This window comes from Apodemus sylvaticus, chromosome 9, assembly GCF_947179515.1.
Source record: "Apodemus sylvaticus chromosome 9, mApoSyl1.1, whole genome shotgun sequence".
Lineage (NCBI taxonomy): Eukaryota > Metazoa > Chordata > Mammalia > Rodentia > Muridae > Apodemus > Apodemus sylvaticus.
Window position 1 is genome coordinate 23,999,418 of NC_067480.1, and position 27,820 is coordinate 24,027,237.

At 45.5% G+C, this 27,820-nt stretch overlaps 1 protein-coding gene across 1 annotated transcript in view; it reads left to right on the forward strand.

Annotated features, from left to right (window-relative positions):
- The window catches only part of Asb18 (ankyrin repeat and SOCS box containing 18), a 64,497-nt gene that overhangs the window by 15,756 nt on the left and 20,921 nt on the right, over positions 1-27,820 (forward strand). Inside the window, 2 exon segments of the mRNA XM_052192934.1 lie at positions 4,352-4,474; positions 8,130-8,397. Coding sequence (XP_052048894.1) covers positions 4,352-4,474; positions 8,130-8,397 — 391 coding nt within the window.

Consider the following 27,820-nt stretch of genomic DNA (forward strand, 5'->3'; position numbering starts at 1 on the left):
ACACCCCCATCCCAGGGATCGAAGGGGACCATGGGCGGCAAAGCACAGTTGCTCAGGGACTTCAGGAAGGAGGGGGGGAGGGGAAGGGCGGGGTCCTGAAAGCCAAAGTACGTGAACTTGAACTGACCCTTCGCTGACACAAGACAGCTCTCTACAGACACACTTTGATGGTTTAAAATAACTCCAAATAGCTTGCTGCATCTGTGTCACCTAAATTTGGGCACAAACATCAGTATGCCTTTGGCACCAACTACCTCTAAGCTGGCCAACAAGAAAGTGGAGCCTCTAGAGCCATAAACAGGAGGACCCAGACGGTGAGCAGCCGTCCAAGATCCTTGAGGGTCCTATATGCCTGGATTTTCCCCACCGACTTGGATCACTGACTGAACCAGCCCTCTGCTCTGGCTGGCTGAGATCATTTGGAATCTAATTACATCATGCTCCCCGCCTCCCCTCCTTATATTCACAGAGATCACCTGGAGGCAGCATCTGCTGCATGGTCTCAACCTGGCTGCAGAGAGAAGCACTCCCGACAGCTCCAGTGGTCCCGATGCTCAGGTTGCATGCAGCCCGGCACAGGGCAAGTCTTCAGGCTAGGGTCCTGCCATCTTGGCTTCTATAGTTTCTCAGGTGATTCTATTTTGCAACTAAAGTGTTAAGCGCTGCTCTGAGGCCTCGTGTGTGGTGCTTCTGCAGAGGGGAAATCAGAGTTTCTTTTTTAAAGAACTGTAGTTTGTCATCTTCTCTGTAGTTTTCAGAATGCCTCCCATTTCAGGTTGGAGCGCACACACCCTTTACCTCACCCCACTGTACACTAACAGTCACATCCCAAGTGGCTGTTCACCCAATGGGCTCCTACTGACCCCCAGACCTACAACTGACACCTGTATTTGGAAACATTCCCTGACCGTCTTTTTTTCCTAATCCAGGAGAGGCTTTTGCAGACCTGGCATGACATCTTCTAGTTTAAGGAATCCCAATTTGTTCTGTATTTGAAACATAAAACCATGGTCTCTGGTCCTTCCATTTGACTGTAGTCCCTCAGGTGTTGACTGATTTTCAGCAACTTCTACACAAATTTACATTTAAAAGACCTTGGGTTTCTGTGAGGACCAGGCTTGGCAAAGAAGGCAAAGTCTGGGTGGAATCTTAGGGCTGCGCATTGATTTTGGCTGAAATTGATTTTGGTTGAAAAGGATGAGGATGAGTAGGTGGGCACACCTGCCCAGGCCAGCTGTGCATAGGCAGGGTCATCTAGAGGGGGAGGCGGGGGAGGAGTCTAACCCAGAGCCTGGGATCAGAGAGGAGTGTCACTCACACAGCAGAGAGACTGCTCACAGCTCTGGGGAGGACGACAAAGCGACAAAGCGGCTCCTGTTGGGGTCTTCCAAACATGGATTTCTTGTCCTATGTGATTCCTGCAGATGGGCTTTTCATCTCTGAAACCCCAAAACCTTACGAGACACCCTAAATCGTAACCATGTTCAGTTAACAACTAGAAAATGGGTTGCTTTCTAGGTTGGTTGGTTTGTTTATTTAATGTAATAGTCAACAATGCTTCTATTCCTGTTATATAATAATTTATTATTATTATTATTATTATTATTATTCAGCTCTCTGCCAGGTGTGTGAAGTCATCTTCATGTCCCACTTGCAAAGGTGCCATCTGCCAGGAGTTATTTTTAAAGCCCTACTCCCTAGCTACTGAATTCCAGCTCCGACACTGAGGGAACTAAAACACACGGGAAGCTAAATTTAGCCTAGAGCACAGCTCATTTCTATCCCGAGACTCACCTCTGACCCTCTTAAAAACATCCAATGACAGATTACAGCGGGTTGGAAAACATCCTCCAAGTTAAAGTGAGGGAGGGGCAAATTCAAGTTGCCTCATCTTGCGGCTGCGCTGGAGCCTTCGAGAAGTGGATCTGTTTATAGTCCATTTGAGGAAAGTAAGATAGCGTGGTGCCTGCACTCAAAAAGGAAGAACCAGAGAAACACATATGTGCTGGACTGAAAGGGCACGGCGGGGGGCTCATGGCCAAGCCCCTTCTCCAGCCAAACCATCTCTCAGCAGTGAGCCTTCTCTCTGCCTCTCTGCACAGCCCGAATCCCTTATCCACCTATGGGAGGCATCCCTGAAGGACAGCCAGCCAGCCATGCCCCTCTGCACCTAGTGCATCCTCTGTGACTCTCCTCTGTGGAGCAGTTGTGAATCCCAACATCACAGGCAGGGTCCAGCTCTCGGGTCAGCCTATGCATGCCCACCTGTGCCTATAACTCAGGTCTGTAACAAGAGCAAAGACAGGTAAGTGTAGTGTCTTTCTTGTCAGGGCCACAAAGTATTCATGAAAAGCAGCCTAGCGAAGGAGAGGTTTGTTTAGGCTCCAAGTTTGAAGGCACAGTCTTGGTATCAGAAGCCAATGAAGCCAACCCTATTGTGGCTGCAGGAGCATGGGGCAGCCTGACAACCCGGAGGCAGAGAGACGTGACCACTGGCGCTCAGATCTCTCTCTCCCTTTATAGTCTTGGACACTAGCCAATGAGATGGTGCTGCCCACACTAAGGATGGCCTTCCCACCCCAGTTAAACATTTTTGGGAAACACCCCTATGAACAAACCTAGAGGTTTGTATCCATGCTGATTCTAAATCTAGTCAAGTTAACGATGAATATTAACTATCACAGTTCCATCTCTGGTCAACTCAACACCAATGTTTGTCATTTCAAATCATAATATTCTACTTCTGAGCCGAAAGCTTCATGATGCAAAGTGCAATTAGTTCACTTCTGAAATTCTCCACAGTCTCTAATAGTCCCAGTTCTGTTCAAAAGTCCAGGCCGGGCAACTGGCTCAGTGGATAAAATATTTGCCACACAAGTGAAAGATCTTGAGTTCAGATCACAAGATGCCCACGGAAAAGCCAGGCAGGCATGAGGGCTGCATGTAACCTCAGTACCGAGAAAGCAGAGATGGGGGGCGGGGAGGGGGGGCGTAATCCTGGGCAAACTGGCTACCTACATCAGCTAGATTAGTGAGTTCTTAATTTAGTTGAGAGACATGGACTCAAGAAATAAAATGGAGAATGATCATTAACATGTACATATGTGCATGCACATACCTACATGCGTACATACACACCACTAGAGAGAGAGAGATTAATCTGAAGTTCAAATTCTCATCTGAGACTCAGATTGTATTTGTGTGTCAGGGAGCGTGGGGGGAGGGGTGGTCAGAGGACAGCTTTGTGGGTTTGCTTTTCTCTGTCTACCTTCCTGTGGGCTTCAGGGATTGGGCTAGGCTGTCAGGTGTATCAAACCAGCATTTATCTGCGGAGCCAACTCATGTGCTCTCAAGACAAGCTCTTAACTATAAGCCTCTGTAAAACATAAAGGCAAGTCTCATTCTTCCAATATCCAATGGCATAGAGTAAAGATCCCCAGCCCTAAGAAGGGGAAGGGAGGAAGAAAGAGAGGAAGGGAGGAAGGGAGGGAGGGGGAAGGGAGGGACGGAAGGAGGGAGGGAGACATATGATGAAGAACCAGGCCAAAGCAGAGCCAAACCCCAAGCCCTATAGCTCTCTATAGTCTCTGAGCTCCAGTCTGACCCTCCAGCTCTGCTGCCCGCAGCACACATTGATTCTCCTGGGTCAGCTCAACTATGTGCCTGAAATCCTCGTGTGCATCCAATGGTCCTAGCATCTCCAACATCCTGAGCTCTCCACTACAATTTAGGCTTCCCTGCCACAATGGTGTACAAAGCCTTCTCACAGCCACCTTTCAGAGAATCTAACCCTGCCAAGCACCGCATGACCTCAGCTGCTTTCTAGACCTTGGCACCAGCCTCAGTGCCCTGTGTATGGCTGGGGTCGCCTGATCAAACAGCAAATAAGAGAACTGCCCAGTCTGTCTGTCAGGTAGAGTGCATGTGGCTGGTGTCTGCCTTTGACTCCACGTGCAGAGCAGCTTGGAGACAGATAGAAGCGTTTATTTTCCTTTGGGGTTATCATCTATACAATCACACAGATGAGAGACCACGGTGATATCTTGGTGGTCACATGACCGTGGTCATATCAAGTGACCATTATCACATCAGAGCCCACAGGAGTTATAAATACACTGTCACAGGGCTCCAAGGGGAGGACAATGGAGTCATGACAATAGAAATAGCCCACTCTCTGTAAGGCTGTCTTCCCCTGCTAAAGAACCCGTTCTGAAATCCGTCCTCTGCTCTGCGATGGAGAGACAGCCGGAGCCAGCTGGAAGAAAACTGCAGATCTTCCAGAAGATGAACAAAGAGCCTCAGGCCAGAGCTGGGGCTCCAGAGTTTGAGTTCCACACTGCACTGGTGGCAGGAGACCTGGACCATATCCGATTCCTCATAGGCTAGTGCTTCTGGGATGCCAATGTGGTGTTTGAGATCAGTAACGAAGAGATGGAATGGCAGGTGGCATCCCTGGCCACCTTTGGGCTCTCAGGTACCCTGGTTCCTCTAAAGAGTTGTTGTGCCACTTTAAGCTTCTGGCCTTCTGGGAATGTGTGCATCCTACCTGAAGGGAGGGCACACAGGCCAAGCCTCTGAGGAGTATCTATAACCAAAAGGGATTCGTAAACAAATTTGGTCTGGTGGGTGATGAGCTACCAAAGGGAAAATGATGGGTGGGAAGCACCCAGCTGGAGGCATCTCGTACCTTGAAAGCAAAGCCTTGGTTTCGCTGTTGATCTTGGCAGCTGGGGAGGTAGAGATTAGGGAACCTCTAACAGGAAGCTCTGTGTGAGGTCGTTCTATGAATCGCTGAACACCACAGTACTTTAGCAGTGGGTGTGGCATCCTGCAGACCATACAGTGTCAACAGAGGGAAAAACACTAGGCTTGCAGCAGACACTCCTCCTGGAATCTAGAGAAGCTTGAAAACAAGAAAGGGGAAATAAACCCAGAGAGCCTTGTGTTGTTTGTGGCAGGGCACAGTCCTGACACTCAGATGTGGCTGCTTTGTGCTGAGCCATCCAGATGTACGCAGGCTTTAGGGCTGGGAACCTGTGCTAGGCACCCATCTGCTGTGCACTCCTGTGCTGAAATCCACCACAGCTCTGCCAGACCATAGGAAATTGAGGATCTGTGGCCAGTGTCTCAAGTCCTAACCTGTGAGCTCTAGCAGGCTAAGAATGTGGAAAGGTGCCGGGCAGTGGTGGCGCACGCCTTTAATCTCAGCACTTGGGAGGCAGAGGCAGGTGGATTTCTGAGTTTGAGGCCAGCCTGGTCTACAGAGGGAGTGCCAGGACAGCCAGGGCTACACAGAGAAACCCTGTCTTGAAAAACCAAAAAATTTTTTAAAAATTTTAAAAAAGCGAAGAATGTGGAAAGGTAGCTCTCTACCAACACATTTCTGTTTAAACCTCTCACGAGCAAAGGGAACTGAACCCAAAACACTGCCAAAGAGCTGTCCTGTTTGTAACAAGCATGAAGCCTGCTGGCTGGAAGGTATCAGTCCTATGGGTCTGGCTGTACCACCTCCTAGTGAGACCTATCCCTTCTTCACCTGTCCCAGACCAAGAATGTCAGTTGCTTGAATGCTAAGCCAGGTTTAGTTTCTAAATCACATGCTATCCAACCCTGGAGTCACATGTGCTCAAATGGCAAACCCCAGGATGTTAGTTTAACCCATCTTTTTTCATCTTGTCAAAATCTAGTTCCCCGCCACCCATAGTCTTTTGACCCTTATGTTCCACAACCTTTCTAGCACACATCTGCAGGGCAGGACATTAGAATGTGCTGAGAGTAGGGGATCAGGGAAATGGCTGCAGTCCAGTTAGTACAGCCTGAGCTCAGTGAGGACCAGGATGGCAGGGGCTCACGGCTACCTGGATTCCATGGTATTTTTTTTGCCCAGCCACCTGACTCCTCAGAGCAGAAAATAGCCTCTAGGAACATTGACTCTTTTTTTTTTCTTTTTTTCTTTTCTATATTCTTTGTTTACATTCCAAATGATTTCCCCTTTCCTGGTTCCCCCCTCCCCATAAGTCCCATAAGCCCTCTTCCCTCAATCAACCCCCTCCCACTTCTCTGTCCTGGTAATCCCCTACATTGCTGCATCAAGCCTTTCCAGGACCAGGGCCCTCTCCTTTCTTCTTCTTGGGAATCATTTGATATGTGAATCGTGTCTTGGGTATTCAGAGCTTCTGTGTTAATATCCACTTATCAGTGACTGCATTCCATGTGTGTTCTTTTGTGATTGGGTTACCTCACTTAGGATGATATTTTCCAGTTCCAACCATTTGCCTAAGAATTTCATGAATTCATTGTTTTTAATTGCTGAGTAATATTCCATTGTGTAAATATACCATTGACTCTTGAGACAGCCTCTCACAGGCCTGAGGCTTGTCAGAGGCTAGGCTAAGCTAGCCTGGCCAATCAGTGGGCCAAAGGGTCTTCCTGTCTCCATCTCCCTAGCACTGGGATTGTAAGCATGGACCACCATACCTGGATTTTGTATGTGGACTCTGCAGACCAAACCCAAGTCCTTATATTTTCATAGCAAATGCTTTACCAACTGAGCGATCTCCCCAGCCCAGAAGTTAAGTTTTCTTGCTGGCATGAAGGACCCTCATCAGCCCATGACCTAGAAAGTCTTGGCTCATTGGGGTGGGCATACAGAACTGGGGTTGGGAGGAGGCAACCAGATAGGCTGGGAACTTCGGAGACTGTACAAGTTAAAGCAGATTCTTCTTTATCTTGGTAAATGCACCAAAGAAGGGGTCTGGTGTGGTCCCTGAGGAAGACAGAAGGCTCACTCTCCTCAGGAAGACCCACCCCATCCCTGTAATCAGACTGTCTTCCCTAGAAAAGAGAGTCCAAACCCAGGTAGACACCGCCCCCCACCCCCACCCCATTCCCAATCCCTGTGCCTCTGAGTACTGTCCCTTTAACCAGTGGGACAGTCACTCCCCCATTTTGCCCACTGAGCAAACAGCTGGCTCCAGACTGGGCCTTTGGGACAAGCAGCAGGCTAGGATTCTCTGCCACACACAGGTAGGTAATTAATGAGTGTGGGCTTTCAAAACAGCCCAGCATGGGTCCCAGGAAGGAGGTTGGCCTCAAAAGGGGTCTCCTGGGCAGCTCATTACAGCCACCTTATCGATCCTTCCATCATTACAGAAAGCCCTCTTGCCACATGAGCACCTGTCCCTTGATGGTATTCACAGGGGGACAGCCCCCCACAGGTGCTCCTGGCCACTAACAACCTTGCCCCTGCTTCATGAAAGCAGAGAAGTGTTCAGAGAAGTCACGCACAGCACCTGCTCATTCATCCATCAAGAAAGAGCAACGCTACACACACACACACACACACACACACCAGAATTGTGTTGGCCATGGACATCTACTTGGAAGCCATCTTCTATAGCAGCCACTTCCAAGAACATTCCATTTCTTCCTTGTCTTTTTCCCCAGCAGGGCTCCTTGATGGGATTTGATTTGTCTGTTTGCTTCTTTCTATTGATAAAGAGGTAGGTGACAAAGGTTAGATCCAGGAAAATTCCACAGCCCACTTCTCTCAGTCACCCCCAATCCAGAGCCCATAAGAGATCCCTTCTGCGCTGGCATTACATACATACATACATATACACATACATACTTACATGTATACATGCATACATTCATACTTACATACATGTATACCTACATACATTTATACATACTTACATACATGTACACATACATACTTACATACATGTATACATATGTACATACATACATACATACATCCTATCCCGTTGATTCTTCCTCCTGGCCTTTAACTCTAACTTACAAGATTTCCAGTCCCTCCCCAAACAGCTGAAAAATCCCTCCTATGTCAGAAATGGGACCTATCTCCGGTACAGCCATCCCAGCCTCTTCCTCTTCTTTCTCCGGATCCTGTCTTTTTCCTCGTGTGTCTTTCTACTTTCTGTCTGTCTTTCTGCTCTCTGTCGGGGTATGCATCTCTAACTATACTTCCAAGTGCCTCTTATACACATGCACCAGGTACTGAGCTCTAAGATGTGGTTTCGCCCTCCAGCTTCAGCAAACTGCTCACCCCACCGGTTCTTCCGTTTGCCCCATTCACCTTATACCCTGTCCCCCTCCCCTCGCAGGCCTTTGGACCCTGGAATACAAGCGTGAGCTCACCACTCCGCTGTGCATCGCTGCAGCCCACGGCCACGAGTCCTGCGTGCGACACCTGCTCAGTCGCAAAGCTGATCCGGATGCCAGCCCCGGAGGTCGTGGTGCCCTACATGAGGCCTGTCTAGGGAGCCATACCGCCTGCGCCCGGCTGCTGCTGCAGCATGGAGCAGACCCAGATCTACTCAGCTCCGAGGGCCTGGCGCCCCTGCACCTATGCCGCACACCCGCCTCGCTTGGGTAAGACGCGCTCCCACACTGCGGATTGGTCCAGGGACCAGACTAGGGATTTCGGGCCTCGATTCAAATTTGGCCCTTGGCCACGTTATCCCAGACCCGGGTCCTTACTTAACTCCTTTCCCAGGCCACTGACTTAGGAACGGACCCTGACCCCACTTCCCAGGCTGGATCCCTGTCTATACCGAGCCCCGAAGCGGGAGATTTCCTGACTCTGGTCCCCAGGGCAGGGTCTATGAGTTCTCGTGTCCAAATCTGGGACTGTAACTTTAGTCCTCAGGCCAGACATCCGTCTGTCCCTCATCTCCAGGCCCAGGACCCTAAGTCTACTGTCCCCAAGCTTGGGATTCTGACCCTAATTCCCAGGCCAGTGATCCTGACTCACAGACTCAGGCCTGGATCTTTCAGGCCCATACCGGGATCAGTCTGAGGTCTGACCCTAGTCCCCAGGCCATGAACCCCGCCCCAGCGGCCGCTGGACCCTCCCCGGCCCCGCCCCGCCGGCGCGGCCCCGGGCGGGTTAATTAGCGCTTGATTGCGAGCGCGCGGGGCGCCACGCCGCGGTAATGAGCCTCTGATCACGGCCCGCAGACGCAGCGCTGAAGAATGCTAAAAGGCCACTGGCGGGGTTGGAGGCTGAAAAATTAGGGTTTTTAATGATAATTTTATGCAGAATAATTGTCACAGTGTGACATAAATGGTTAGCTTCTCGGGCGGGAGCTTCCGAGGCCTGCAAGGACTCCACCCGCCCGGGTCGCGCTGCCTGGGGCGGAGAGGATCAAAGGGGCCCCAGCGACCTTGGTGCTGCTGTTTGCCAGTTTTCTGCCAGGGTTGTATCATCTCAACATTTCTTTTCGAAGGTTCTAGCCCCTACTTTTTCTTGCTTTATAATTGCTCGACTGCTTTCTCTGTAGTGGCGATAGCATAAAATCACCTCATCCCACTCTTGGATCTTACTGGGGTCCGCTGCTTCCCGCCTGCCCAAAGTTACCAGGGTCTCCCGCCCCTTGGAAGCTCTAGCAGCAGGCAGAAGGCGGCTAAGCACCGGGTCCAGAGAAGAGATGCCTAAGAGGCCCTCAGACTCCCAGCATCTTAAGAGTAACAAAGTTCCAACAATGTTTCTAAAGCAGCGGCCCCACCCTGTGAAGGGCATCTGTCAGTCTCACGTGTTTAAAAAGTTTTACAATTTCTTATTAAGTAGAATTACCATCTGCTAGGGCAGTGGTGGCTCACACTTTTAATCTCAGCACTCTGGAGAACTCTTGGAGGCCATTCTGCTCCACAGAATGAGTTCCAAGGCAGCTAGGGCTACACACACACACACACACACACACACACACCACACCCTTGTCTTAAAAAGCAAACCAACCAACAAATAAAACGTCAACAACAAAAAACGTGCTTTCTACATTTTCTACAATGTGCTTCTTGTTCTCAACATAATTCTTCTGGGATACGCCCACGTTGTCGTGGGTAAGCCATAGCTCCTTCCCTTTTCGCGCTAAGTAATATTCTATGGTGTGGGTCCTCGACAACGTGTTTTATCCATTCTTAACTGAAAGAAAGATATTTGAACCCCTGAAGGGATGTAGCTCAGGGTAAGTCACTTCACTAGCATTTGTGAGGCTATGATGAGTTCAATCCTAGTTACTGCAATCCATGGACAGACAAAATAATGAAAGCCATTTGATTGTTTCCAGTTTGGAGTTGTTGCAAATCAAATATCCCTAAGAGTTGTGCCATTTTACAAACCTTTATTACTTTTGGATAAACCTACGGTCACAATAACTAGCCAGTCTGATGAGATTAAGAAGGTAACTTTTAAGTTACTACCATGCTAGTAGGGTCCCTTTAGCCGCAGGGGCATGAGTGGGAGACCTGCAGACAGTCACAGGGAAGCAAAACACCGTAGCTTCAGCCTGCATTTCTCTGACTATATCATTTCCCAATTATTCTGCACTCATTCACAGATACTTAGCCCATACTTACCTGCCAGCCTAGATCTTCCCAGGTGAGCTATCTGTTCAGACCCTTGCTCAGATGTTATATTCAGTTGTTTTCATATTAAAACCTCAAGATCTCTGTATATATTCAAGGCACAGAGCCCTCATCCCTCATCACGTGTGAGGTTAACAACCACCATCTCCCAACTTCTGTTTTCTTCTCTTAACAGGATCTATGGGGAATAGAAGGTTTTCCCTTTGATAAAGTTCAGTTTGCCAAATTTACTCTTTTGGAGTATATGTTGGGCTGTTTTATCTGACCCAAGACCACAGAGGTTTTCTCTGTTTCGTCTACAGACTTAAATCTTACAGTCCTACATTAAAATCTGTACGGATTCACTTTGACCAGACTGTAACCACCTTGAGTTGTAACTTTGAGGCCAAGGTAACCCCAGACACCTACTTTGTCTGCAGTTTCTCCAGAAACTGACAAGAGCCTGCTAATGGTGTGACAGGTCTGCACTCAGAGCCTGGCTGGAGGGGTGTGCTGGCTTTTGATGTTAGCCTAGGGTAAGTTAGATCCGTTCCCACTGCAGTGAGCTCACAATGGTCCTCTGTTTCTGGTCTAAATCCCAGGGAACCAAACTCCTTTTGCTGCCTCTAGGGATGGTACATAACTTTAATCCCAATACTCAGGAGGCAGAGGTAAATGGATCTCTGTGAGTTCCAGGACAGCCAGGGCTACACAGAGAAACCCTGTCTGAAAAAAACCAAAGAGATCACAGTTCACTTCATAGACTCCCCCAAGCAATTGGCACTGTGTGCAGATAGAGAGCTGCCTCACAGCACTGTGACCTGTTGTCATATGCCAGGACTGAGCTGATCACCCCCCCCACCCACCCAAAGTGAAATCTAACCCACCTTGAGTTCTTTTCTTAAAAGGTTGTGAGGAGTAATCCAAGTCACTGGTTTGTTTTGTGACTTTGCTTTTCCAACTGTTCCATCAGGGGTTTCTCTGGCTTTTCTTCAATATATTTACTCTGAGGCACACCCACACTGCTGGGTACAGCCCATAGATAGATCAGTCCTTTCTTGTGCTGAGTGATATGCTGTGGTGTGAAATACTGCTTCAGGAGAACATCAAACCTGCTGGTGTCAAAGCCCCTTCCTTTCCCCACTCCTTTGCCTTTGCAAATTGACCCCCCCCAAAAAAAATCAATTAATCAGGACTGAGTAGATGGCTTTCATCATCAGGGCTCATATTTAAAAGCCAGGCATAATGGCATGCACTTATTTTCCTTAATTATTTCTTTTAGTTTTTGAAATGATAATATACTTATATAATTTCTTTCCCTCCAAATGTTCCACCGTGCACTGAGAATCCTAGTACTGGAGTCAAAGACACATGGCTCCCTAGAGCTCACTGGCCAGCTAGCCTCACTTATTCAGTGGGCTCCTGGCCCAGTAAAAAGCCCCTGTTCTGAAAAAGGAGACGCGGAGCCAGGCAAGGAGGAACACACCCTTAATCCCAGCACTCAGGAGGCAGAGGCAGGTGGAACTTTGAGTTCGAGCCAGTCTATTTTACAGAGTAAGTTCTAGGACAGCCAGGGCTACACAGAGAAACCCTGTCTTAAACACACACACACACACACACACACACACACACACACACACACACACGGACAGATCCTAAAAAAAACATTGAAGATTGACCTGTGGCCTCTCCAAATAATCACACACAGAGATAAAAATCAAGTGGCCGTTTATATCTGACATCATTCCTAGACTCTCTTGCCAAGTACACACAAGACACAGTCTTGCTGGTTGAGCTGGTCATAGCCCAGTGAGCCGATCTGTTGCATAGACACCGAGAGGACGGGCTGCCATGGCAACTTCATACAGTCCTTATCTCAAATCCCAAAGCAGAGGTGGATGAGGTCCACGTGGATGGAAGGGAAGGGCATCTCACTGCAGGCAGCCACAGCTGAGCCTCCTTCCCGGAGCAGCTTCCGGCTGTCGCTCTGTTCTGAGGGAGTGAGGAAAGAAGTCTCCTCTGCTCTGAACTCAGGAAGGGACAGGAACCAGCCCCATGGTTGCCAACAGGGAGGCAAGTGACCTTGAGGTGATTCCTTCTAAGGGTTCAAGAAGAGAGTAGGATGTTCTACTAAGACTCAAGATAATGTGGCCAGGGTGAGAGAGCTGTCCCCTTAAGGATCTATCCATCTATTTTCCCACCAATACGTCACTGCCTTGACTGTTCTAACTATGTAGTAGAACTTAAGGTAAGCCTTCTGGGGACTGGAGTGATGGCTCAACGGTGAGGAACACTGACTGCTCTTCCAAAGGAGATAGGTTCAATTCCCAGCACCCATATGGCATTTCACAACTGTCTGTAATTCTAGTTCCAGGAGATCTGACACCCTCACACGGACAGACATGGAGACAGAGCACCAATGTACATATAATTTCAACTTAAAAAAAAAAAAAAGACCAAGTTGTTTGGCTATTGTAACCCATTTGCATGTCATTTGAATTTTTGGTTCAGATGGTCAGCTTTTACATGGTGTCTGCTGGGTTTTGACTAGGGCTGCCGTGAACATATACATCAGTTTGGAGAGAGTAAACATCATAAGCAAACTTTTAGGTTTAGGTTTCTGATGTATGGATACAATTCACCCGTCTGTTTATTTAGATCCTCTCTGCTTTCTCCCAACTGCGATTTGTAGTTTTCTGTGCATGGGGTTTGCAAATATTGTATATGATTTATTCCTAATTCATATGTATACATACACACACATAGGCACACACAAATGCACACACACACACACACACATTTGGTTGCTGATTGGTTTGAGAGGGTAGCTCTCTTACTGTGTAGCTCAAGTTGGCTTCAAATTCATAATCTTCCCGCCTCAGCTATTTGAGAGCTGATCACAAATGCTCTCCATGTCTGCTTCCCTTTAACTAACCTTGACACAGCCACCTGAGAAGGAACTCTCAGTTGAGGGATTGCACAAAGGCTACCAGGCATGTCTGTGAATGATTGTCTTGACTGTTAATTGGTACAAGTCCTGTCTTGACTGTTAATTGATGCAGTGGGGGGACAGTCCACTATGGGTGGCATCATCCCCAGGCAAGTGGTCCTGGTCTTCATAAGAAAGCCAGCCAAGCATGACCCTGTGAGTGAGGCAGCAAACAGCATCCCTTCATAGTTTCTGCTTCAAGTACTTTCTTGAGTTCCTCCCGTCTTCCCTCCATGGATGTCTTAGTCAGGGTTTTTATTCCTGCACAAACATGAACCAAGAAACAACTTGGGGAAGAAAGGGTTTATTCAGCTTACACTTCCACATTGCTGTTCATCACCAAAGGATGTAAGGACTAGAACTCAAGCAGGTCAGGAAGCAGGAGCTGATGCAGAGGCCATGGAGGGATGTTTCTTACTGGTTTGCTTCCCCTGGCTTGCTCAGCCTGCTTTCTTATAGAACCCAAGACTACCAGCCCAGAGATGGCACCACATATAATGGGCCCTCCCCCCTTGATCACTAATTGAGAAAATGCCCCACAGCTGGATCTCATGGAGGTACTTCCCCACCTGAAGCTCCTTTCTCTGTGGTAACTCCAGCCTGTGTCAAGTTGACATAGAAAACCAGCCAGAACAATGGAGGACTGTGACTGGAAGTATAAGCCAAATTAACCCTTTTCCTGCCCTTGCTTACTTTAGTTAGAGTGTTTGATCTTGGCAGTAGAAAGGAACCTAGAACACAACTGTGACCAGATATTAACATTTTCTTAGTTTCTGTGCCACTGTAGAAAGCATTTTCATTCCAATTCCTGATTTTGTGTATCTGCCATGTGAATTTTTATTTTATTTTATTTTATTTTATTCTCTGTATAGAGAGCTTGCAGCCTTCTGCCTCAATGGACTCACTGGTTTCTCTAAAGACTCTATAAATTCCATGGGATTCCTATGCAGACATCATCTGCAGACAAATTCACATTTGCTTCCTTGTAGGTCACCTTTGTCAAAGACGGAGCACTCCTTCTTAGGTCACTGAGAATTTGTATTATATTAATATGGGTATATCCTGTATGTGAAAATGTATTAGTTTGGGTTCTCTAGAGTCACAGAACGTATGGATAGTCTTTATTTAGTTAGGGAATTTGTCAATGACTTACAGTCTATAGTCCAACTCCCCAACAATGATCAGCAGCAGCTGTGGATAGAAGTCTAAGGATCTAGCAGTTTCTCAGTCCCACGAAGCAAGCAGGCAAGGAAGAGTGAGAGAGAATCTTCCTTCTTCCAAAGTCCTTATATATCTCCAGCAGAGGGTGTAGCCCAGATTAAAGGCTGTAGGTCTCCAACAGAGGGTGTGGCCCAGATTCAAGGTGTGTGCATCCATGCCTTTAATCCCAAATGATCTTGAACTTGGAGATCTCCTTGTCTTAGCCACTATGCTTCAAGGTCTCCATGCCAAGATCCAGGTCAGAAACTTATATCTCTGAGCCTCCAATTCTAGACTGTAGTTCATTCCAGATATAGTCAAGTTGACAACCAGGAATAGCCACTACAGAAAACACTGAGGTTTTTTAAGTGGTTTTTGAGACAGGGTTTCTCTCTATAGCCTTGTCCATCCTGGAACTTGCTCTGTAGAGCAGGTCTCGAACTCAGAGATCCATCTGCTTCTGCCTCCTGAGTGCTGGGATTAAAGGCGTGCACTGCCACCATCTGACCCTAAATGTTTTTATATGTGTGGAAATGATCATATGATTCTTGTTTTGTCTCTTAACACTGAGAGACTGAATAACCAACCTTGCATTCCTGAGATTAATTTACTCATGAGTTATTATATTCATATGGGTAGATGGATGGATGGATGGATGGATGGATGATAGATGGATGGATATTTGGTTTTCATTTGCTGTAATATTTTTAAACCCTACACTTATTTTCATAAGAGATATTAGTCTATGACTGCCTTTCACCATCTTTGTCCAGTATGAGCATTCAGTGATATGATGTCAGTAAACATGTGAGAAGCAATCCCTCCTCCCACTTCTATTTTTAAGATCTTAGATTGTCCCCGGTATTTGGTGCAGTTCAACACCAAAGCCATCTGAGTGTGGCTTTTTCTTGGTGAGAGGTTTCTAACTATAAACTCAAGTTGTTTCCTAAATAGAGGTATTTTATTTCTCTTTTTAAGCAAGCTTTCATAGAGCTTTGTCTGTTCCATCTGGGTGGTCTAATTTGCTGCCATGACGTTGACCCTTATTTTTTATACTGGCTGTGAATTGTTATATTGCCCTCTCATTCACGATGTTGGGGTGCGTCCCACCCCCATCAGTTTCCCTTCTGACCTCACTGACCCTCCCTCATTCATGAGGTTGGAATTTCCTGCATCACCAGCAGTTTTGTTTGTGATTTCACTAAACTTCTCTGCCTCTTTTTAATTCTCCTCTCTACTATTTTTCTGTTCTCTGTTTCACTGATCCCTGAGGAGTTTTCTGCTCTTTTCCTTTCTTGCATGCATTGAGTTTCATTTGCTTATGTTTTTAAAATGTATTTAAATATAGGCTAAAGTCATTGGTTTGAATATTATTTTTCAAATGTAGACTTTCAGGGCTCTACAAGTCTTCCTATATATTTTCCTTATATACTACAAGTCCTCCTATATACTGTCCTTATATGCTATAAGTCCTCCTATATACTATTCTTATATACTACAAGTCTTCCTATATACGATCTTTACTCTTATTTCATTGAGACATGATCTCACGGTGTAGCCCTGGCTGGCCTGGACCTCTCTAGACAGATCAGATTGACCCTAAACACACAAGATCCACTTGCCTCTGCTTCCCAACTTAATCAAAGGTGTTCAGAAATTTTACTTTGTGTGACTTTATAAATTCATTGAGTCATTTTATAACCCAAAATATGGGTTATATTGCTCTCTTGGTAAATGTCCTCACGCACCTTAATCTGTATTTGGCAGTTGTGTGATTCAGCATTCTAGCAAAGTCAATCACATCAATTTCCCTAGGCCTACCAATACCTCTGAGTACTTAGTTCACTTTCTTCACCCTAATCAAGTTATTGAAGAGGGAGTGAAACTCTCTCTGTCTGATTGCTGTTTGCCTGGATGTGTGCCTGTGTACTGCATGTATGCAGTGCACACAGAGGCCATAAAAGGGAATTGGGGATGTCCTAGATACTAGAGATGGTTGTGAGCCACCATGTAGGTAGTGAGAATTTAACATGGGTCCTCTGAAAGAGAAGCCAGTGCTCTTAACCACAAAGCTATCTTTCCAGCCCCAGTGAAATGGTATTCTTAATCTTTAGTGATCCTTTTGGGCGATAATATACCTTGTCTGATATTAAAAATAGCTACTTTAGAAAGCTGAGAGCAGAAAAAATAGTCTTCCCTAAGGATGATCCAATTGGTTATCTAATACCAAGTGACCTTGCAATCATATATACACAAGTAACATTATATAAACTGAGTAGGTTGTATTTATATGTTTACAACTATATGTGTGTGTGTGTGTGTGTCATGTGTATGACAACAATTAAATAAAAAAACATGAATTTAAATTTGAGAGAATGCATGCAAGTGGGTACATTCGAGGGACCAGATGAAGAAAGGGAAAGTATCATTACATTTTCATTAAATTAATTCTTAATTAATTTTAATTAATAAAAATTTAAAAATAAGAAAATATAAAATAAATAAAAAATAAGAAAAGTAATAATTTAAAATAGCTGCTCTGATGGCAGTATAGCTGTCCTGACTAGTGTTAGCACTTACATCTCATCAGTTTTATTATTACCGTGCAACAAATGAGCACAAACAGACTTAAAACAGCACATTTAAGGGCTGGAGAGATGGCTCAGCTGTTAAGAACACTGTCTGCCCCTCCAGAGAAACCTCATTCAGTTTATAGCACCCACATAGTGGCTCATACCTATCTTTAATTTCAGTTTCAGAGGACCGGATTCCTCCTTCTCACCTCCGTGGGCACCAGGAGTGCAGACACTCGCACAGGTACTCACATGTACACAGAAAATTAAAATTGACTTTTCGAAAACCCATTTATTACACCACAATCTCTGTGAGTCAGGAGTTCAGCCACAGCTTAGTTGGGTTTTCTGCTTTCAGGCTTCTCAAAGGTGACAGGAAAGCCTGTAATCTGGTCTGAGTGTCCAACTAGAGCAAACCTGTGGACAAGCCCTTGCAGTTAGTGGCAGAATTCAATTCCTTAAGGACTGCTGGGTTTAAGGTCTCCATTCTTCAGTGGCTGTGGATGAATTCAGTTCCTTACTGCCTAATCCATTCCTGCTGCTATGACAAAATACCTTAGGTTGGGTACCTTAAAAATCACACATAGTTATTTCCCCCATTTCTGACGGTGAGGCTGGGACATCCAAGACAGAGGTACCAGCAGAGGCCGATCTGGAGGGCTCTCTCTGCTTCCAGCATTGAACTGTGTTGTTGCATATTCATGTGGCATAAGAGGCAGAAGATACGGAAGCAATGAACTCACTTCCCTCCAGGCCTTTTATAAGTACTACTTGTAGCTGTGACCATGGAGAGCTAAAGACCTAATCATTTCCTAAATCCATCCATTTCCTCTTCATACTTTTCCATTGAGGATTGAACTTAAGGTGAATCTTGGAGACACACACTCTTTCAAGCCATAACCTTTGCTACATAGTTCTTTCTAGTGCGGCAATTTATTTCAAAGCATGCAGCCTGACAGAACAACAAAGTCGGCTAGCAAGGTAGAAGTAGCAATTTTCTTGACCTACTGGCAGAAAAATAAAACAACTTCCTGTAACTTTTTTCAAAGAGTATTTGTTAGAAGCAAACCTAAGAGAATAGGCTTCATCCATGGTCAAGAGAGAATAAAAGAAATATTAAGATAGATGTTTGCTACAGGTTTTAACCAGCCTTCAATTTAACTGTTTGTTTGCTTATTCTCAAAGTCTCACATATCCTGGCTGGCTTCAGATTTATTATGTAGCTAAGAATGACCTTCAATTTCTGATTCTTTTGCTTCCATCTCCCAAGTGCTGAGATAATACACATATGGCCTCTGTGATGCCCAGTTTATGAAGTCTTGGACTTGTTTGTGGTTTGTTTTTGAGATGGTTACATTGAACTCTGGACCTCTGGAAGAGCAGTCAAAGCTCTTTACCTCTGAGCCTCTGAGCCATCTCTTCAGCCCTTAAGTGAGTTTCTTATAGACAGATTATAAGTGGATCTTGCATTCTTTTATATAGTCCCTCAAGTCTCTTCCTTTTAATTTGGCATTTGTGTTATTTACATTTAATGTAATATTTGTTTAGTTAAGCTCAAATTAAATCTTAAATCTATTCTTTCTTTATATTCTGTATATTCTTATGCTGTTGTCTTCTCTATTAAGTATTCTTCATTTTATATTCATTTTGGCATACTATAATAAATACAAATTCAGTTGTTGTATTAGTAAGTAATATTGAAAGAATTTATTATGACTTATAGTCTGTAGTTCAATTAACCCAACAATGGGCAGTTGTGGATGGGAAGTCTAAGAATCTAGTAGTTGCTCAGTCCCAGGAGACCTGATTCAGCTGGTCTTCTATAGAAGTAGGTTCTAAATTTAAGCAGTGGAAGAGTGAATCTTCCTTCTTCCAATGTCCTTATACAGGCTTCCAGCAGAAGGTGTGGCCCAGATTAAAGGTATGTGCCACCATGCCTGGTTTTGGGACTTGCTTTGTCCCAGGCTGACCTTGAACTCAGAGATCTCCTTGCCTTAGTCTCCTGGAATTAAAGGCATGTACTACCTTGCCTGGGCCTAAGCTTTTCATGACCACTATGCCTCAAGATCTCCATGTCAAGATCCAGGTCAAAAGCCTGTTGTCTTCCAGCCTCAAGATCTGGATCATAGGCGAGCCCGCCAATTCTGGATTGTAGTTCATTCCAGATATAGTCAAGCTGACAACCAAGAATAGCCATTACAGTTGGATTATTGTAGTGATTCCTTTTGGGTTTTACCCTGTACATTACCTTATCTTAGTCTGATCTCAATTAATGCATACTATAAAAATATGACAGTATATAGCCACTTATCTCTTCTCATTATCTTGCTATGGGTATCATACACTTTACTTATACATTTAAATCCCATGATGCATTGCTATTCTCATTTAGCAGTCAATTATCTGCTAAATATGTTGAAGTAATACAAAAAAATTTTTTACTTCTACTTACAATACCTTTTGTTTTCATTGCTCTGTGAGAATCCAGGACTACTTCCGTTATTATTTTCCTTCTGCTCCAAAGACCATCCTCCGAGATTCTTCCGATGAGAGTCTAATGCTGGTGAATGCTCTCAGTGTTTGCTGTTTGAAAACAGTTATTTCTTTTGAGTCTTTGAAAGGCATCTTTGCAAGTAAGGAATTCTGAGCCAACAGCTTAGCTCCCTCCTTCCCCACTCCCTCACGTTCTTCAACAAGGAATCTGACATCCTCTTGCCTATAGGTAGGAATTTCTATCACTCACTTTAAGCAACTGATAAGACACACTTAACAAATGTAGAAAGATGTTGACAATTATGGCTTTATATGTCTTCATAGACCCTTCCGCCACTGTGACAAACATCTGACATGTGACAACTTAGGGCAGGAAAGATTCATTTGGGCTCAAAGTGACAAAGGTTTTTGGTTCACAGTCATTTGGGTCTGAGGTAAGGCAGAACCTCATGGCGACAGGAGCATGTGGATAAGGCTACTCAACCCATTAGAGGCAGGGCGGATGGCTCTTCGTTCCTCTCTTGGTTCCACACACACACTCATTTTACATCCACACTTACTGGATGGTTCTACCTACATTCAGGTCTTCCCACCAGTTGTATAATTGCTGTAGTTATTTATGGAAATTGAAACACTGTTTCATTATTTCCATTTAATTTGAGGTAGGGTGTTTCCTTCCTTACTCTATACATGTGTAAGTCATCTGTGACTTCTTGGCTGCGGCAATATTTTTTATCAAGAACAAAACTCCCAAGTATAGCATGTTCTAATGGAAACTATAATCTGTTCGATAATATTTTACATGTATATTTACCTTGCCCCATACCTCCAAGGGCACATATATATTATGTACCTGCATCTTATTAAGAATTAAAGTTAGAGAATACAAGTACAGCACGGTACCCTAGATTGGATCCTGGCACAGAACACGGATATGAAATAGGGGAGCCAAATTCAGTCATCTTTTCCATTCCCGTTAGTCTGTCAAAGTGTACCAGTGTTAGTTTCCTAATGGTGAAATGTGTCCCACAACAACACAAGACCTTCACTTGAGGAAGAGCTGGATAGTGGAGTCCGTGAGCTCTTTGCCCTGTCTCCACAACTCTCCTGTAAATATGAAATTGTTGTTAAAAAGAAGTTTCTTTTATGCTTCACTTTATAACTAGTGCCTTTTACTAAGAACTGAAAATGCAGGGCCTACTCAGAGCACAAACTACTGTGAACCCTAACAGGGTCCCCTATGATAAGGCAACAGTTTGCATTTAGATCATAAGCTACAGAGATCTGGTGCCAACCAGCAGTACTGCACAGCTAATGCCCTAGACAGAAACTAGCTAGCTTCCTGGCTCCAAAGCACCACGAAGGTGTACAGCATTGTTTTCTGAGGGCACTGAGCATGACCCGATACATGATAGTGTGAGCTACGATCCCTTCCTCCACCCACGCCTCCCTCCGCCTTCCTCTTGCTTCCATCTGTCTGGTCATTCCCTCTTCCATTTCTCTCTGTATGAACCTTTCCTTTGGGCCACTTAATCTTGCAGTCTTGTATCATTTAGATCCTTTTCATAGGGCATGGGCAAGGCAGTTTAAATTGAATAATAAATAAAGCAGAATTTTAGGCAGGACTATGAAAACAGCTGACTTAGAACCCCTCCAGTGTCAGCGATCAAGCTGCAATTCCACTGAACACCTCTACAATAACGTAGCCCACTGCCTTAAAAGATAAAAAGTTAATAGATGTCAGAAGGGACTTGAGGGTGCAACCAGGCTTTTCTGCTGCAGAGAGTTCTTCTAAAGGCAGGACTCTGAGGAGGTCTGGCTTCAAGGAGTATAAACATTGTCACTTTGACAAAAAAAAAAAAAAAGAGCTACTTTCTCTGGGATCTTTAATACATAGTCAATTTTAGGTCATCCTTCATGTTTTTTTACCTCACAGTAGCAAGAAGGTCGATGACCCACATACCGAGCCATTTGGTTTCCTCTGTCTTCTGACAATGGTCCTCATACCAAGGGACCCAGCTCTGCCCCATCCCCTGTCAGTCAGCAATTCTCCATGGGCACAGAACTTGAAAACCTTTGAGTCTCTGAGTTCTTGAGATGTAAAAAGAAAAAAATTATCTGTGCTTCCTTCAGAGCAGCAAGCTTCAGAATTCCGGCTTCAGCACAGGAAAGGGGTGTGAGACCTTTACTCTAGTGACTGTTTGAAGAGACTTTTTTTATTCCAAAAAAGAAAAGTTTCAGTAAAGTTCCTCTGGTTCTCACCTTTCAGGCTACATGCCAGCATCGCCCTATTTGTTATCAGAGTACCCCACCCCATCCCAACCCTACCCCCCCACACACACACACTTTTTTCTTTTGACTCTCAGCGATTAAAACCATCAATGGTTCCTGGAGTCCCTGACTCTTGTCCTTGGCCCCACTTTGATTGAAGCAAAGTCAAGAGGACTTGCTTCCTCCGTGAAATATATTAATAAGAAGCACACTGACTCACTTTTTTGTTCCAGTACTAAGAGAAAGATAATTCGTAACTCAGAATTGGACCCATGAACGCAGGCAATTGAGGTGGGGGGCAGACATCATTGAGGGAAATCATTAGGCAATTCTGCTCCAGTTCTAGCCCGGCTGGTGGGACTGTCTGAGCAGAGGGACATGGCATGCAGGCATGCCTCAGTATTCATGCAGGGTGGGTGCCAGGGTATCCATGGGTACCCAGAATCTGAAAATGCTAAATAAAGTCTGATATATGAAAAGGCCTCAAATTTTAATGGAAGCCACGTATATCCTCTAAGATATTTTAAATCACCTCAAGATTCTTAGAATGTCTAACGCAATGCAAGTGTTGTGTAAACCATTAGTGTGAGTGTGATATATTGTTTAGAAACAATGGTGAGGGGAAGATCTGCACATGCGCAGGATGGGTGTAATTTTTAGTCAACTATTTGCAATCCACAGTTGTTTCAGTCTGTGGCTGTAGGACCTACACATATGGAGAAGCAACTGCCCTAACTTCTTTGAAACTTAATAATAACAACCAAGCAAAACTGTTCTGCTCAGTACTTCAGCAGGGACAATGGTTCAGATTCAGACGCCTACCTCCAAAACCAACAGCCTCCTCCTAGTGTCAGAGGCCTCGCCCAGTTTGTGGGCACCAGTACAGAATCCAGTAAGCAGCCTGCCCCTGCGCCCATCAAGGAGAGAGGAGAAAGTCTCAGTCAACATAAATGTAAGGCATTTAAGGAATATTCAAGAAGTGGAGCCTGGCAGTGGTGGCACACGCCTTTAATGCCAGCACTTGGGAGGCAGAGGCAGGCAGATTTCTGAGTTCAGTGCCAGCCTGGTCTACAGAGTGAGTTCCAGGACAACTAGGGCTACACAGAGAAACCCTGTCTCGAAAAAACAAAAACAAAAACAAAAACAAAACAAAAAAAAAAAAAAGAAAGTGGGTTCAGGGTGCCCCACTTGTTATTTGGAAAACTCTGTCATTCCTGAGTACTCACATTCGTGGCCCTGAAAGACATAACCATGCCCAGTCTAAAGATTAGAAAACTGAAACACAGAAGGGCCAAATGCTGCACAAGTGTGGTGACACGCAAGGACACTGGCAGAGCCAGGACCCAAGGACAAACAAGCCGTGTGCAGGCAGGGCTGAAAGATCACCTCTCCAAATCCTACCTGTGTCCCAAAGAAATTCCACTCGTCTCCATCATTAATATCCAATCCTGTCCCACCACAGGCTCAGCCTGAGCTGCCCTTGAGGGCATCACGGACAGAGGTTCTCGGTTTTCTGCTTCTCCCTGTATTTGTTTGTATTGGGTTTTGTTTGTTTTGGTTATATTTTTGTTGTTGTTGTTGTTGGGTTTAGGGGTTTGAGTTTTTGGTTTCTGGTTTTTTGGTGTGGTTGGTTGGCTGGATGGTTGGTTGTTTAGTTAGTTGGTTTTGGTTTGGGGGAGGGGTTGTTTTGTTTTCTTTTGCTTCCCCAGAGGCAAGGTTTCTCCGTGTAGCCTTGGCTATTCTAGAACTTACTCTGTAGACCAGGCTGGCTCGAATTTAGAGAAGATCCACCTGCCTCTGTCTCCAGAGTGCTGGGATTAAAGGTGTAAGCTACCACTGCCTGGCTTGTTTGCTTTCTGTTGCTGCAATAAAATGCTGACCAAAACCAACTTGAGGAGGTGATAGGTTTACTTAGCTTAAAGATCACAGTCCATCGCTGAAGGAAGGCAGGGCAGGAACTAGCGGCAGGAACTAAAGCAGAGACCATGGAGGAACACTGCTCATTGGCTTTCTCTCATAGCTTACTCAACCTGCTCTCTGATACAATGCAGGACTAGCCCAGATTGGCCCCACCCACAGTGGGCTGGGTCCTCCTACGTCAATCATTGGAACAAGAAAATGCTCAGATGGGCTTGCCTACAAGCCAATCTGATGGAGGATTTTTCTCAGTTGAGGATCTTCCTTTCTGGATTATTCTCTCTAGTCCCTGTCAAGTTGGCAAAACTGAGCAGCAAACTTCCCGGGTAGTGTCTTATTACCTAGAAACCAGGGCGAATCAAAGCTCGTCCCTCTCTTCCAAAGCCTAGGGAGGCGCTTCATAAAGCATATTGGTTGCCAAGGAAATGCAACTTTAAAACCGCAGTGAAATCGTCTCCATTTCATGCTGATTATAATTCAAAACAAACAAAACCCTGGCTGTTGTGTGAAACGCTACAATTTCTTTGGAAAATTGCCATTTTCTTATAACATTAAGTATGGAGCCACCGTTATCCACTTCTAGGGCTCCAGCTAAAGAAAATGAGGCCAGATATCCGCAGGAAGATATAGACACAAATGATCACGGCAGTTCGCTTTAGAATAATCAGAAAGTCGAGACACGCAACACCTGTGAACACTAACAGACCGCTGTATTTAAAATGTGCAATTGATTACGACCTCGTAGTAAAAACAAGAGTGGTTTACTTTGTACACAAAGCGACGTGGGTGCAGAGGCAGGTGCAAGACCATGACAGATCCTCAGAAAGACAAAAGTAGACACTGAGAGAGAAATCAAAGCAACCGCCGCCTGTTCCGGGATGGCTGAGTGGTCCTTGGGAGCTGGAGATGGTGTGCTTGGCATTGAGAAACTGATTATTCGAGTGGATTCTTTTGTCAAAGTCCACTCAGGTGCAGTCTTAGGAAGGAGCTGTGTGTTTCCCCATGTGACTTTTACTTCAAAAGTCTTCAATTTTGTTTCTTTATCAGCTTCTCTCCTCTCACGTTGATGCCTATATAACTCTCCTCTTCATCCAGAGTATTGTGATCAGGGGAGGGGGAGAGGGGAGGAGGAGGAGAGAGGGAGAAATGCTGTTCATCTTTTTTTTTTTTTTTTTTTGAAAGAAGGGATGCACCGGGCAGTGGTGGCACACGCCTTTAACCCCAGCACTTGAGAGGCAGAGGTAGGTGGATTTCTGAGTTCGAGGCCAGCCTGGTCTACAGCGTGAGTTCCAGGACAGAAAGAGCTACACAGAGAAACCCTGTCTCAAAAACGGGGTTGGAGGGGGGCACTAGAGAAGTTTCTAGAGATCAGATGTTACTTGGTGGCCCATGTGCAGTAAAATGTAGAGTTGGTTTTTGAAATTGTTTTCCACTCAATTCTGTCTCCATTTGCCAAGGCCAGGAGTCCTTGTGCAATCTAGGGGACAGTTGGCTGCAATCATTCAATACCAGAAAATAAAAACAAAACCGAAGCAGTAGCCATTGCTCCAAGACAATGATGCTACAAATGGTGAGGCAGGTTCTTGCTGCTTCCTCTGCCCTGAAGGCTCTGCCCACGGACATCAGCCTTTTCTCCCGGGAACCCCTGTGCATCCCCAGAGGAAGGGACAGAGAGGAAAATGTATGGGGTGGGGTGGAACGTTTCCAGAGACGACCCTGGGCAGAAGGTCCAAAGATAGAAGGTGAAATTACTCTCCTATTGGTCTCAGGGGTGTGGCTTTCCGTCCTTCTTGCCGAGCGGCCCAGGAATCAGCCAATGGGAGGAAACCTCGCTCTAACACAGGGCCCTCCCTCTCCAGCCCTCCTCAGGTATCTCTCCCGAAGGCTGCTACACACATAGCTGCCGGGGAGTGCTTGAGCTTCTGCTACTCTTCCTCAGGGCTCTGCCAGCAGCTCAGTTTTTACCATGCTCATCCACTTCAAGAAGGGGCAACTGTGATCCGATTTGACCAGTTCCTAAGACGCACCACCCTCCTGGACATGGTGCTTATCGTGAAGCCCCTTCTGCATGTCCAGGGAGGCCCTGTAGCAATTGTGCGGAAAAAGTGGGATGCAAGTAATGTGCAAGGACTCAAGGGTCTGGAGTTGCCCATAAACGGTATTACTGACAAAGTACTCCAAAGCAATGTCTGTCTGTCCTTATCTCCAGTGAAAGGTGATGTTTTGATCATGAATTTAACCTTGGTAGCTCTTCCCCCCCCCCCTGTTATCCCATTGTCAGGCATTGTGGAATCTCTGTATCCATGGTGACTGACATTCACACCCAAGCATCCTGCCCTGACCCAAGCCACTGTCATGTCCCCTGTTCCTGTGCTTTAGACCACTGCTCACACCTGGAAGCTGACTGGGTGCCACACCCTGGGAAGAATGAGTCCACCTCAGAGGACTGATGAGGACTGAGAATCAAGCTCTATGCCTGTCCCACAGCCAGAGGCCACAGGGCGGGCCACCCTTCCCCATGCCAGAAAGTCCTCAATGTCTTGTGCCAAGAAACACATTGCAGCATGTTGTGAAAGAACATAGCATGGGGCTGGAGAGATGGCTCAGCAGTTAAGAGCACTGACTGCTCTTCCGATGGTCCTGAGTTCAAATCCCAGCAAGCACATGGTGGCTCACAACCATCTGTAAAGAGATCTGATGCCCTGTTCTGGTGTGTCTGAAGACAGCTACAGTGTACTTCCATATAATAAATAGATAAATCTTTAAAAAAAGAAAAAAGAAAGAACATAGCATATATTTTTGAATGAATTAATCAATTAATTTTTATTGAAAATAAGTCTTTGAATCACACAATATATTCTGATCATGGTTTGTCCCCCCCCCCCATCTCCTTCCAGATCCTCTCCACAACTCCCAGCCCATCCAAATCTATGCCTTCTCTCTTTCTCTCTCTCTTTAGGGAAACAAACAAGACTAGAATAAAACAAACAGAAAAGAAAAAAAAGAAAGAAAATAAAAAGCACAAGCAGCACACACAGGCAGAGGCACACATCCACAGAGAAAACCCATAAAAACACAAAATCAGAAACTATAACAAATAAATAAAAGACCAGTAAGATGAAAAAAGTTCTTCCAAAATACCTTTGAGTTCATTTTGAGTTGGCCACCTGCTCTGAACGTGGAGCCTGTCCTTACTCGTAGCTTATATGCCCAGTCAGACTTCACTGTAGAAAACTAAGTTTCCCTCTGCAAGCAGTTATCAGCTGGAGATCGCTCCTTGGCTAGGGGTGGGTGCTCATTTCCGGTTCTCAGTGCTGGGACCCCACCTGGCTTGGGCCTATGCCATTTCTGTGCACTCTGTCACAGACTGGGAGTTCACAGGTTGACAGTCCTGTTGCATATGGAAAGCACAGTGTCCTTGGTGTCTTCTGTCCCGACTGACCCATCAATCTTTCAGCCTCCTCTTCAGAAAAGCTCCCTGAGGCCTGAGGAGCGAGGCTTGGTAGAGACATCCGGTTCAGGACTCTGTTCCAAGGTCTCTCACTCTCTGCACATTATTTAGCTCTGGGCTCTGTATTTCTCCCCCACGTGCTGCAGGACACTTCTCTGATAATGGCTGAGTAAGACCCTGATCTATTGGTATAAGAGAAGGTCTTTAAGAGTCATTTGTTGCTATATTTCTTTTTTTTAACATTTATTTATATGAGTACACTGTCCCTGTGTTCAGACACCCCAGAAGAGGGCATTGGATCCCATTACAGATGGTTGTGAGCTACCATGTGATTGCTGGGAATTGAACTCAGGACCTCTGGAAGAGCAGTCAGAGCTCTTAACTGCTGAGCCATCTCTCTAGTCTGCTATATTTCTTTAGTAGAACAATAATAGTATTTGGTTTTCCCCTAGATCCATAGCCTATCAAGTCTCAGGTTCTTGGGGGAAGGGGGGCCAGATAGGGGGATTGGAGAGGGGAAACGGAAGGGGGATAAATTTGAAATGTAAATATGTA